The sequence below is a fragment of the Musa acuminata genome, chromosome BXJ1-3, assembly GCF_036884655.1.
Source record: "Musa acuminata AAA Group cultivar baxijiao chromosome BXJ1-3, Cavendish_Baxijiao_AAA, whole genome shotgun sequence".
Lineage (NCBI taxonomy): Eukaryota > Viridiplantae > Streptophyta > Magnoliopsida > Zingiberales > Musaceae > Musa > Musa acuminata.
In genome coordinates this window covers 2289394-2303668 of record NC_088329.1, presented here as the reverse complement: position 1 = coordinate 2303668, position 14275 = coordinate 2289394, and the positions used below count along the sequence as shown (strand labels likewise).

General features: G+C 42.7%; 2 protein-coding genes across 3 annotated transcripts; both read right to left on the bottom strand.

The window, feature by feature from the left end:
* Positions 1 to 1137: 1137 nt before the first annotated feature.
* On the bottom strand, positions 1138 to 4320 carry LOC135616319 (transcription factor PCF5-like). The gene has a single exon (XM_065115515.1). The coding sequence runs from the start codon at positions 2958 to 2960 to the stop codon at positions 1704 to 1706; it is 1257 nt and encodes a 418-aa protein (XP_064971587.1). The 5' UTR covers positions 2961 to 4320; the 3' UTR covers positions 1138 to 1703.
* Positions 4321 to 6124: 1804 nt separating this feature from the next.
* Positions 6125 to 13134, bottom strand: LOC135616328 (GDSL esterase/lipase At5g45920-like). 2 transcript variants are annotated; one of them, XM_065115522.1, is made up of 5 exons: positions 12976 to 13134; positions 12635 to 12856; positions 10040 to 10107; positions 9021 to 9185; positions 6125 to 6479 (listed from the first exon to the last, which is right to left on the bottom strand). In XM_065115522.1, the coding sequence occupies exons 1-5, from the start codon at positions 13072 to 13074 to the stop codon at positions 6320 to 6322; spliced, it is 714 nt and encodes a 237-aa protein (XP_064971594.1). In that variant the 5' UTR covers positions 13075 to 13134; the 3' UTR covers positions 6125 to 6319. The 2 variants fall into 2 exon arrangements, with proteins under 2 accessions (XP_064971594.1, XP_064971598.1); XM_065115526.1 differs by having other exon boundaries at positions 9043 to 9185.
* Positions 13135 to 14275: the final 1141 nt, after the last annotated feature.

Genomic DNA, 14275 nt, shown 5'->3' with positions numbered 1-14275 from the left:
CAAAAAGTTGACTTATATACTTATAAACGAAGGTTGATGTACATGAACTGTAATGGCTATCGAACTATCAGCTTGTACCTTTTTTACTAGCAAGATTATAAGAAATGTTCTGAAAGGATCGAGGGAAAAGAAAAGCCATCAAACTAAGCCTCGTAAATATATAGAATTGACTACAGCCGTCCTGCAAAAATTGAAGGCAGGAAAATGATTTGAAGATGAATTGAGACTTGTTATCCCAATTAAGAATAGAAATAAATGCTCCCTCATCTCCTCGCTCCGTATGTTTTGTTGCCAAACGGAGGCACGGTGGTATCCACTGCACGCACACCGACGCACTGCGCACTTTCTTGTCATCGCGTACTTGATGATCTCCGGAGGAGCAAACTCCATTGCAAACAGACAAGCTTCGACTTGGTACCATAAGAGTGGGAAACAACGTCTGCTGTCTGTAGGCAACCTTACATTTGGTTTATGTGGTTTCTAGCCGTTTTAAGTCCACCAGTCGTTTCTATAGGCAATCTAACATTAAAGCTATCATCGCAATTTTCTTTGGTAAACCCTAAATAGTTCTATCTGCTCCTCAGATTCTATGTAGCGTATTCTCTGCTCGGATGAACTCTAAGCCTCTTTTACTTCCGTCATCATATTCTTTCTTATTAATTGGGTCGAACGAATAAAGAGTTAAATAAAATTAAGTTACGATGATTCTTGAAATCGATAATATATATTACGAGACGATTTCTCTTTTATACCGATTTCTAAACTAATATAATTGAGGATTTAGATCCAACATCAATATATCAAATTATACCATATGATATCATAAAAAAAATTAATACTTGTGTCGATACAACTTACTTTTACTAATAATATTTTAGTTGGATGTGATCGTCAACCTAATATTTCTTTGTATCTTATCGTATTGAATTCGAGACTCGTTGTACAAAAGATCGCTTGTGGTATCCCCTCGATTCTAGAAAATACATAGGACTACATTTGTTTTAGATCACTTGTGGTGTCCCCCTCCATTCTAGAAAATAGATAGGACTACGTGTTTTTGCTATGACCGATTTATTGCTACAGTTTATATTCATATTAAAGTCTTTAAATTTATGATCATTCGATGAACATGTCTAGTGAGACAAGTCATTAGATTTGGCATTATTTCCCAGCACCAAGGCGAGCATTACAATTACAAGCGGCTGCTGCTGTTCATAGAAAGAGACCTCTCCTCGATTGGTGATGGAATCCGTCTCTTTTGGTTGGTTGTTCGAGGCCTCGAGGAGTACGCTGAAGATACTGCCATCAGTTGTTCCTCCGGCACGATTCAACGTGTAGTTCGACGCTTCCCTTCATCGCCTCCTTATCGGAGTGAGAGAGAACTCCTCATATGAAAGAAAGAAAATATTGTCTTATGCTCTTCATTACTTGCACGATTTGGAAGATTTGCTTAAAGGAGAGTAACTCCATCACCTTTGATTCGGCTATAGCTGGAAGAAAACATGACGACAACAAGAAGCAACTACGACTGTCACGGCAACCTAGACTCATCATGGCAAACGATCGAAAGCAGAAGCATGGAACAGAGGTAAGAGAAGAACCGAAGGCTTATACAAACGAAGAGATCCATAGACCGATTAAACGGGGAATTACGAGTGGGGTGGTAGTCATCCGGGGTGCTCTGGTTCTCTTCTTCCGCTCCATCATTGGCAAGAAGCAGAGGTAGCAGAGGGCGGCTTGTCGGGGACATCGCCGTGCTCCTCTTCGCCCTGAATCCGTGCCGGAACATGGAACCCCGAGAAGTCGGCTTCCGATGTGAACCCGATGGAGGCAGCCGAGGGATGGAGCACGGGTTGCATGTGAAGCTCGGATGTGGGAGCGACAGGGTCCGCCCAACCACGGACCGAAGGCGAGTTACTGGACTGAAGGGGTCCCCTCTGAGTGAGAAATTGGCTTGGGCCGAGCACCGAGTGCAGCGGCACCGCCTGCAGTGGTGGAACGTTGAAAGCAAATCCGTACAAGCCAGCACCGCCGCTCGTCTCCGCCACATTCCATTCAGACACTCGCTGGTTCTGCTCAGCCCAGCCGGGTGAGGCAGCGTCGAAGCCGAGGTGGGAGGAGCCAGCGAGTAGAGAACGGTGCGCAGGAGTTGGACTATGGTGCTGCTGGTTGGATTGGGCGTTGTGAAAGATGGGATCTTGGAAGGATTGGAGAGAGAGGCGGAGGTCTTGAGTTCGGCCACTGGTTCGCGAGAGAAGGTCCGACGGGTAGTTGTGGAAGCCAATTGAAGGGATAGAGGATGGCGAAATGGTGGTGCCACCAGCAGCAGCCATCGGGAAGAAGGACTTGATGGTATCGGCAATGTGATCGGAGTCCAATGAGGGCGGGAGGAAACTAATGCTTCCACCGGTGCCTTTGGGACCGCCGAAGCTGAAGGCAGTAGGAAAGTCTGGCATGGAAACTGGTATTAGCTTCTTGCTGGACTCCCCAGAAGGATACTCGGTGGCAGGGGATCGGCTGCTCGGTGGAGCACAGGACGTAGAGGTGGCGGCGGCGTCCGCAGTGACAGCAGCAGTGGGGATCCAGGCAGCTGGGAGCTCGGCAAGCTGGTCAATGGCGGCCTTGGCATTCTTGATGAGCCAATCGACGGCCTTGCTAGGGCGGTCGTAGCCAAGGCGGTCTTGGACATCGTAGAATTGAATGGCGGTGTGAGCGGAGAGACGGACGCGACGGTCGCGGGGTCCCTTGGCGGTGCACACCTTGCTGTGGCGGTCCTTCCGGCCTGTGGACCGCACAATGTGGCCCCCTTGAACCTCCACGATCTCCCCGCCGGCGGCCCTCAGCCTTCCCAACCTCGAGTGGGTCTGTGCCCGCTGTTCTCGTTGCTGCTGCTGTTGGTCATGGTGGAGTGCGAGCTGGTGCAAGCCGAGGCTTCCATGGTGGCTGTGGTGCTCCCCCATCCTTTCCGAAAATTGGGCATACTCGGAAGACGAAGCCGTGGCAATCGACGAGAAGGCTAAACCCCGGCTTCGTGTCTGCTGGTTGTGGCGGTGTAGATGATGCAAACGGTGGCCTTCCGTAGCTTGTACTTGTGCAGCTACTGCCACAGCTTTTTGGCGGCTCTGTTCTTCTTCTTCTTCTTCCCCTCCTTCGCTTTCTCTTGGCTGACGTTGTAATTGACGGAAACGAGTCCTCCGGGGATCCAGATCCTTGTCCCTCTTCTACCGCACTTGCGACTTCAGATTTGCTCGATTTGCTATTATCAATGCGTGCAATCTCTCTTAACTTCCTGCCCCCACTTCCCCTGGTGCTGCTGATGATCGTCTGGAAGCATGTGGTGGTGCTGCTGCTGCTGGTAGTGGTGGCGCCTCTCTTGCTTCCTCTCCGGAAAGTTTTGGCCATCCAGGCCCCAGAATTCCATCACCAGCACCAGAACTTGCGCTGTCAGTCTAGCCAACACAGTGTTTCAAGGACGAGGGAACAGAACAAAGAGAGAGACGGCGAGCGTCACTTGCTAGGTAACTCCAGAAAAAGCTACCAGAACTGTTCTTTTCTTCGGGCTAATTATCCTCGATACAAGCCAGATCTCGGCCACCACATTTTTCCAAGGATCGGCACAGGGATGGGAGAAGGATGGAAGCGGATCAAAGGCAAGGGATATGGATGGGTAAAGAGGATTTGCGTTATAGTTGGAAAGACTGGGAGAAGAAGACGAGAGAGAGAAAAGGAAACAAGTATCCTTGTTTTGGGACTGGGCCTATTGGAAACTACTGCGGAAGAAAGTAGAGAGAGAGAGAGAGAGAGCGAGCGACAGAGAGAGAGAGGGAGGGTGGTGTTGGCAAGGACAAAATAGGCGTCAGGGATTAAAGATAGCGGCAATCTCGGCGTCCCACCTCATCACCATGACCAACTCTGTTGGATGGTCAGCAGAGCCAAAGTACTTGTCACAACAGCACTATGCTCCTCTGTTTAAGACCTCCCTCCGTCCTCATGCCTCTTTCTCTCTCTCTCTCTCTCTCTCTCCCATACATCTTCTGAGCTTGAAAAGCGACTCTTACAGCTTTTGGGTTTTCTCGCTCCTTTATTGCTTTGGCCAAAAGAGACGTCACCTTTTGCCACCCATGGTTGGCCTTCCGCCCAAGCGCCCGGCCGACGTCTCCCTTTTTGCCTTTTCGTGCTCGAGTCACTGCAACCGAGTGTGACTTGGCAATCATCTACTTTTGCTGGCTAAATAATACAAGCGGACAGGCACGACAATCCCCGGAACGAAGAGCATCAGCTTGATTACACCCCGTTGCATGCCCTCGTACACTCTTGAGATTACAATCTTGCCCCCCATTTCTTTCTTTCTTTCTTTCTTTCTTCTCCTCGCTTTCCAATCTATGCTATCTGTTCCTGAAATCTAGCAATCATCAAAGATTCCCTGGCAATTCTCCCACGGCCGGCAAGCAGAATCCAAATCTTGCTTCATCCCTTACTTTTCTCTTTTACCGGTTGCCTTGGGACAGCCAAAGTCCAACAATTAACGACGACATTCTCAAACCATATAGACAAATAATTGCGACTTCATAATCAATCCGTGCAAATTATCGTCAGAGATGGGGTGGCTGCTATATGTTGCATGCGCATCTACTGCAGTAAAGTTATTCGTCTCTTGTTCTGGGGAGAGGAGGAGAGGGAGGTTTACAGTTGTGGAGCGGAGAGGACGACATGAAAAGGAGGACTTTTTTGTGTGAAGGGTGCTGCGTGCCGTCGCTTTCTTCTGCTCGCCGCCCGAGAAGAGCCGCCCCACTTTAGGTAGCCGACCGCCTCTTGTTTTCTTTTCCTCCCATGCATCCTTCTTCTGTGTCCCGTTTGGTGAAGAATCGTGAAACACACACACACACACACACACACACCCCTATCTGTTCCTTGCTCAGCCACGCAGCAGCAGTAAGCTTCTCGATTTCCATGGTTTACATCGTCCACACATCAGATTTGAGTAACCTGCAAGTCTGCGCGTGCTGTGTGTATTGATTGACCCATTTGAGAAGTCCGACATTACAGCAAAAGAGCTTCGTCTCAGCCAAAAAAATCAATGTGGACAGCGATGTCGACCTTGACCGTCAAACTCATACGACTGGGTGTTGTTGCTCCACGATAAGGCCCGATGGATATTTTGGAACATGCATGAGAGACCGAGAGCTCGACTTTTCTTTTTCTTTTTTGGGGGAAAATTTTAGTTCACTTTCACCAAGGAGACAAAAATAGATTGAAAGACTCGACCACAAAATCACATTCACGAAATAAATGCTTTTACTTGGCTCTCTCTCCCCTTCGTCACCAATAAATGAAGCTTTTCTCCTCCACACACTCTGAAGGTTCAATTGGTTACAATAATTTTCTGGAAATGTTTGACTTTGACTTGGAAATATCTCAGTCTGATGGAGCGAGAGTGGTCGCCTGTCCCATCTCTAGTCTACGACGATGGAATGAATCATCAAACTGGCACTTGTGCATATCTACGAGGAGGTCTCTTCGTATCCTCATATCACAACATTATCATATTAAAAATATGAATAATATCATAAGAAGAATTATTCTTATAATACAGTGAGAGAGTTGATGATAGGTAAAGGTAATCTTTTCACGCCACCATCAAGTGAGAATGAAGCAGCTTTATTTTTCTCATCGCTTTGATTGTCGAAGTCAAGCTGCATTAAATTCTACGAGTCAGTTTAGTTTTCTGGAAGAAAAATAGTTGCTGAAGAGAAGCCATACTTTCTCAGAACTAAACCACTGTGCATTGATCGGTAAGGAAGCAGTTGAGTTCTTTGAAAGAAAAACCACCTGATTCACTCCTATGTTAGCATCAAACGAAAATGAAAAGAAAGATGACACGGAAAGGAAAAAAGGCAAAGTAATCACACTCGAAATTGCCACTGCTTTCTTCCATATCTGACCAATCAACTGCAAGCCTAGAAAACTTTGACTGACCAACTTAATTTGCTTCCATAAACCAGTAGAATCATCTCCATTTATTTTAATTGAAAGATTCTCTTCATGCATCATTTTATGTATTGTTGCGTGTAAAATATTCTTAACCTGGCATGTAATGAGATGATAAAAACAAGTAGTTAATACCTGTACGAATCGTCTATGGCAGAAGCTTCATTCATTCGACACCGGCGTGCAAAGGACCGCAAGCAAGTAGATAAAGCAATTGCTTTATCCAGAGTGAAGGTCATCGCTAAACAGTTAACAGGAAATTTTCATCTACCAACAACTTTTTCTTTGCTAAAGCTAATTGGCATAAAATAGGCACACTAGTGGGAAAGTCTCAGTTGCAGAAAGTTTTGAGAGGATCTTTGGGGTCAATATCATAAAAGAGGGGTTGATCCACAAGCATGGTCTCGAGGCTCAAGCCCGTGTCTTTAAGCTTCCGAACCACCTCCTCGAACAAAACCCTATTTCCAAGGGAAGTGAAGTGCAATCCATCCCTGCAACCATAGAAAGTTGTTCCAACTACATTGAGGATGAACTTCATATGTATGATAAGCCATGGAAATTTATAATCAAAACTAAACAGGAAATGAATTGCCTGAAAGCACCCAAAACGGACAGCAAGCTTCTAGATTTATTTTAGAGTTCTAGAGAACTAATTCACCTGCATGGTTTCATTAACTATAGTGAAATCCCTGGACAGAAAGAACATAGTCTCTGAACAAATCAAACGAAATTATAAATTTGTTAATTCTGAGGATAGAAGAATGTTTAACATGATCTCTAGTTGGTCTTCGTTAATCCAAGCCCATGGCTATCTAACATTTCCAGCACGTCCGTTGCTTCAGAACCCCAAGCAATTAACACATATACGTTCACGCTGAAAACATGCCCATCGTAACCCTCCCTGCTAATACTTCAACTGGTTGTTTCCCAAAACCTTTTTTTTGGCCTTTTTGGTAATCATGCCAATAAAAAAAGCCATTTCTTACCAGAAAGGAACTACTTTTTCCCAGAGTATTCACACATCAGGATGTAATTCCACAAGAACTTGGGCAGTCATTCAATCTCATAATAAAGAGTCTGCTACTAGTATGCATCTTGCTGTCTGGATGCCAGATTACTCTTTGCTGCATTTCTTTTTAAAATGATCAATTATTTGTCCTAGGTTTCATCTTTAAACAAGCAAAAGGCCATTGGAATTTGTTGAAGACCCAAGTGTAGCATCCTGTTAACAAACCTATAAGAAATCATGTTACTATTAACAAAGAAAAGATGTGACCATTTCACGTCATAGCTTACTCTTATATACACCCAAGACCAAGAGTAACCATATAATCAAAGATAGTTTCTTTGCTAATGTATTAACATGGTCTTTTGATCCAGCATGCGAACTTGTTAACTTCAGATGTCAATCATATAATAGAATCTCCGGTCATTAAACATTAATTTATTTCCAATTTTGAAGTTTGTAATTTTTGGAGCAAACATAAAGAAATTAACAATGTACAAAAAGATACTGTTACAACATTGAAATATCCAATTCATGAGACATCAAAGGTGTGATCTAAAGGACACCAGTAGAAGACCATGATCAACATCTATTAACTATTATAGAGAATTAGACTTGTCAGATGCCACATGATATTTGAGGTTTAGTGTAGGCAATGCTAGCCTAGCTTGGCAATTGTTGTGTCAGGTGCATAAGCCTGCATGCTATGAGTACTGAACTAGGTCAAGAGTGTATGGACTTCCAAGCCTCGTCTAAACCATGGCATGAAGCCCTTTGTTAACACAGCACAACTACAACTAATTTTCTAAGACGTGCAAGAATAGGCCCACAAGCCAGCATCGCATAGTATATAATTGCAGGCCACCCAAGCACATGCTAGCTAAGAGTTGACATAGGTTGGAGGCTATGCTAAAGCCCTCCCCGTTACACCAGGTGATATTCAGGTAGCGCTAACACAAAACAAAATTGTTCTGTTCCAATCATGTTATGCATATGACCGACCATGATTGTTAGATTATGCAGCATAAGCAATGCTGCAGTACATTTTTTAATATGTAGTATAGAATTTGTCTTGTGCTTCAAGCCCAATAACTCATGTTTTAATAAGTACGTACTTAAACAAGCTACAGTGGCTCAAAAAAGAAACCAATCTACAGACTCAATAAGCACATAAAATGGTCAAGAAAAGACTCAATCCAACTCAAGTTACTAGACTTGATTGTTAAGTAATCGTTGGTGTCCAACTAAAATATCTATACTATCTATCATAGCATCCCAAATCCCCATTTTGCCAAGCAAACATAGATCTTTCACCTACTAAAACATCTGCACTATTTCACAGTGATTCTCTCTCTCTCTCTCTCTCTGTGGCTCTTTCTTGAGTACTGTTACTCACACTCCCACCCTAATGCTCTCTAACTAGCCCTCCCTCACTCCCTTGATGTCTTTGGCTCACTCTTCCACTCACTCTCACTCTCTTTTTACTGAACTCTGCAAAATGAGGAAACACTTTTGGAGCTAGTTTGAAGATTAGGATGTAAAAAGGAAAATCTAGATTCAATTCACAACCACAAAATATATAGACAAACAATGTTAAGGAGGTGGAGATTGACATAAGACATGGAAATTATTGTTCCCCATAGATCTAGTCTGGAAGATCAAGGGAAATAAGGAAAACTTCCTGTTAGAGAATATGATAAAGATCATGATGATTTGATTTTCATTGTTCATATTTTGCTTTTTGTCCAAAACAAAGTATAATATCTCCAACTCTTTTAAAATGATGATATTGTATATTGAGGATGGTATTGTCATATTTTTACATGTTACATTTTAACATGGTGACATCGTATAGATATCCACTTTAGGTGCATGTCAGGAAGAAATTTCACACAAAGAGGACCTATATCATATTTACAGTCCAGTTTGACTCATTAGAATAAAAGAGAAATTCATTGATGAAAAGATCAACAACAACGAGAGGCAATAACTTCGAGTTCATTTTACATATGAGATATATGTTTACCTTAAAAATAACTTCTCCCAACCTGGAAATTTCTGCATTCTGGTCCAGATATCTATGACTGGAACACCAGACTCTTCAGCAACAGCAACACATGCCTTAGCATATGCACCGGCCTCCTCATTGGTCCTTTCAGGCAGACCCGATGGGTTGTCTCCATAAGGATTCCTACATGGAGTGAAAATAATTAAACAGAAGCATTAGTGTTTTATGTATGTGCTGTATTCATTTGAACCTTATAAATAGCATCTTTGATACAGGTTCATCATTTTTTTCTTGGCTACTGCTTATATATAAAAGGAGAAAAAGTCATCCTCATTTTGCTTCCTGTCATTGCACATGTCCACTGATATTCTATTAAAGGAACACCACAACAATTCATCTAACCAATAAAGCTTTCCCAATTTATCAATGTGGGATTTTGTACTTGCAGTAAATTGACAGTAGCACACAGCAACATGAATTCATTTGAAAACACATGAATGCAGATGAAATTGAAAGTTTTTATTCTAATTTCCTGCATATGGGAGAAACTAATTGTTAGCTACTGCTGTTCAACTATTTTCACAAATATTTGAAATGAAAATAACTTCACCTTTCTAAGAGTAGAGTTCAAAGATTAAATAGTGATCGGACACTGATTTCAATCAGTGGCTGGAATGTATTCTACTGATACCATAGTGTACCAAGTGTAGATATAGTTTATAACCAATAAGTACTGATTGAACCACTATGAGCATAGAAAGAGAGACAAAGAGATCATGGAGTAGGAGCAGGAGAGGAGAAATGGTGGAGCCAGAGGGAGGCGGTGGTGGCATAGGTGAGCAACAAAGGAACAGGAGTGAGAGCAAGAAGAAGGCAGTGAAGTCACGATGCAAACAAGCAGCAAACCATCACTTAGTGATAGGCTCACCACTCAATTCATCTATGAAGGAAAACTTAGGCGAATGGTGAATTCGAGTGTTTGTTCTGTAATACAAAAAAAATCTAAAGTTTAGAATTTGAAGGTCATAAATACTTACTGGATACGACCATCTTCATCAATCGGAGGTGGTGTGATAAGGATCACGATAGTCGAGTCCCATTTATCCTAGGAATAAAAAAAAAAACAGAGGATTTAGCAAACACCAAATCTCTCAATAGTTAGCAACCAATAAACAGTCAGGAAATTAATCTTATCAAAACAGAATTGTTTGTGAACCAATATTCTACTTTATGGTATCACAGATTAGGTGTTCTTATTGTTAATCAGAGATGGAAATACAAAAAAAAAAAAAAAGAATATAAGGAGTTTATATATCCATCTGCTAAAACCCTAGAGTCATGTTGTAACCATGCAAAAAACTCAAGTAACATATAAATGAATGCAAAGGTTAGTTAGACCAACAATGTTTCAAATATCAGTCGTTGTGTATTGGCCTGACTAGTATTTATAATTTTGGTGAGCATTTATGCTGGCATACGAGTATGAATGGTGCCATTTATGCTGGTATACGAGTATGAATAGTACAAATGTGTGTACCTAAGTACCATATGGATCTTTTAAGCCATTGATTCTGTTGTGGCCAACATCACTAGTCAAGATAACAGCCATAAAATCTCTTTTTAATCATTTACTACCAAATGTTTTGCAAAAATGATGCTAAATTTCATTCATAGTGTATACTTTTGTCAGAACTTAAAAACATGAATCTTATTATAAAATAAAACTTTGGAAGAATAATCCAAAATCTCATACAGATTGGAGAAGACTGCAAAACAATGAAGCCATATAAATTTTATTCCTGACTTACACACACACACACACACACACACACACACACACATATATATATATATATATATATATATATATATATATATATATATATATGTGTGTGTGTGTGTGTGTGTGTGTGTGTGTGTGAATAAAACTTTGGAAGAATCATCCAAAATAACTTTAACACTGGTCTTTAGAAGATGGTCATAAACAAGGTGAGCAAATTGGTGCTTTAGAAGTAACAAAGTCAAATGGAACAACAACTGAAATTCTCAAAAGTTTGATGCAATTGCTTGATAGCTTAAAGCACAACAGGAAACAAGGACCACATGTCACACCTTGTCTGCTTTATAAGGGGGCTTTATCATGGCCATCGGATTTTGATAGGAACTGTTTTGACTAAAGGTCATTGAACCGGTTGACTGGCTGAACTAATTAACACCATTTCAGAAGTTCAAAAAAACCTTGCCCGTTCTCTTAACCCTCCGTCTTCCTCTTCAGGTTTTAAATACTTCTTCGGTATATCAATATTTGGTTACCTTAACTTCTCACTCAATAATTGTGTGCCTTCACCTCCTTGCCTCCTTGGTCATTTACAACTTGTGCTGTCACTCACTTTCACCATCGGCTAGCAACATATTTCCATACCATGCTTTGTACCAAGCCTCAAGTTATCTCACTTGACATGCCGTCAAACCCCCCTCCACGACTCATTCTTCCTTCTTGACTCACTAACATTGCTGAGGAGCATGGTAAAAGAATGAGACTGATCTTGAGAGGGACAGAGAGAGATGCAAGATATCAATGGAAGAGAAGAGAAGGAGGAATGCAATGAGCATGTCTTTGGATGAGCAAGGCAAGAAAAGCCAACAGTTATGCAAATACAAACAGGCTCGTTGCGGTCGTAAAGACTAGAGGCAAAAGTGACAATTATAGAGACCATTGCTACAGCCGTTGGAGTATGTCTAGTTACAATAATTCTCTTATAATCTAATTATAATACAAAATAACCTGGCCTTTCTACAAAAAAAAAATGCTTTTGTTTGCAAAAAACTCATTTAGTTGTATGTTCCAACTAGTTCAGATTGCACAATTTTCTGCCATCCTATCAATATGAATAAATCTAAAATCATTTTTGTGTGATAGATAGTCTCTGGAAAACTGAGCTAGAGAAGTTTTCACTCACAAGGTATAGGCCCGATTGAGAATAAATTGAGAGAAAACCATCTAAGAGTGTGAAAATGTGTTGTGGTTAATGAACGTCGCGTTGAAGAGAAAACTTTTCTAGAAACAATAAAAAGAGGTTAGGAAAGCTTTTGGTTTGAAATATTACATCAAGAAGAGCTCAATTGTCATAAAAGATTCATGTATCGAAGCCCAAACACTTGGCACATTATGATCCATTTCTATTGCTGTTTTTAGTTGCAGGTACTTTGGTACACTCAAGCACCACAAACTTTTATGAACATAACCTCTAACACTCACTTGTAATAAATTTTCATGATAACAACGAGAAGAGAGACAAAAACGAGTAGGGGCAAAATGAATAGGACATTGGGGAAATCTCATCCTACAAATTCAGATAGATATATTAAACGCATACTAAATTCTTTGATTGTATTTTTCTTAAAAACATATACAAATATGGACAAAAATATGTGACACGTATTAATTCAAATCGGAATTAGGCAAATACATTTATATACAGTCGGATTGGGACACAAACATGGATATGTCATGAAAACGTATGCAATCATATCCGGTTCCGTCTGAAATGGATGTGTCAAGAAGCCATTGCTTTGTTTTTGTTCCGCCGTGTCGACACGTAGAAGTAAAAAAGGGCGGAGAAGTTACGTACCTTGAGGAGGGAGCAGATGGCACGTAGGTTGGTGCCGTACTCACAGAGGGGCACGTGCTGGAAGCCGCTGCTCCGGTCGGAGAGGGACGCATCGTTAGCGCCGAAGAAGACGGCGACGGCCGCCGGTGGCTCGCCGAAAGAAGCACCGTCCATTGCCCGATCCAACACCTTCAGCGCCCACCGCGTGTTGTACCCGCTGTACCCCCGCAGTACGATGTCCGCCTGACAAATGATTCAGGGAATCGAACAGATCGAACCATAACACCGAAAGAAAACCCCAGCCGAGATCGGTAGACGGGGAAATGGAAGCTATCAATCGAGGAGGTGAAAAGCAAGCTCACCGAGCGGGAAAAGTGGTGGGCGAGAGCGGCGCCCCAACCCCCGTCTCCGAAGGACTCCTCCGTGATGGAGTCCCCGAACAACACCAGCTTCGGTCTCATCTCTGCTTTCGCGTCGCCCGCGTTCCACTTCGACCCGACCCTTCAATTTCCCCCCGATATATATATATATATAGCCGAAATAGAATAAACATATATGATGGTGTACCCTGTCTGGAATGAGACAGCTACCCCCCCACACACACACCCTCCCACGTGGCGAAACATAACAAAACAAGGCCCTTGATCGTTTCCTCCGCCACGTAGATTTGGAGTCACCTCGGCGCACCGAGTGAGTCGCGTATATATCGACTGGATTCTCCTTGGGCCGACGTATGTAAAAAAGGAAAAGATCCTTCTAAGTTATGAGGAGTTCCCTTAATTTTACAGCATTGAAATGGTAAATGATAGTTAAATTAGATGGCAAACCACATCTAAAGCCGTCGCTAGGATCCCGTCGTCCCACGTCGCCGTCTCTTCTCTTTGTCGTGTCGGAACGGGTAAAGACGAAGGGAAGGGACGATCTATGTGGGACGAGAGGCGGCGTGTAAGCAGTGACAGAGCGTGTGCCACGTCGGGGCGGCGACGCCAACAGGAAACACGGTTACCAGCGAAGTAGTGACAGAGCGTGTGCCACGTCGGGACGGCGACGACTTTAGTTCGCGCCGCTGCTGCAGGGCGAGGTGCGGGGGTGGCGTAGTGCGTCACGTGGGTCAATTGCCACGCGCAAGACACCTCACCGTCGTCGCGACTTTGTTATGGATAGAGTTGATTCGAATGATTTACGATGGCTGACGTAATAATAATTGATCTTAATCTATTATTATTATTATTCGATTTTATCACACGTAATAATAACATAATTATAATTCAAGCATCAATTTTTCCGATGGGGTATTCCTCATCGACATTTCTTTCTTTTCTTTTCTGGTTTCTATGTACTTTTGTTCCCGGAGTTGCTGACAAGCTAAATTCCCCGAGTCGAGTAGAGACGACGCAGCTCCGGAGAAGGAATCCTTTGCAGCATCCGTCGCCTCCTCCACGGCTCAGGAACTTAGCATGCTGCATGCCCACCCCTTGGTTTGTCCCTCTTCCGAGCTCCTTCTCGAGTAACGTGCTTGTTCATGTGAGCATGCCCGTCTCCGCTGCACCCAAAAGTGACCCTTATCTGCCAAACAAATTAAGCCGGCAATTATATTATGGAACAGCTAACCAATGCAGTCAAATTAATCATCTCGACATGTGGCCCGTCAAACACAACACA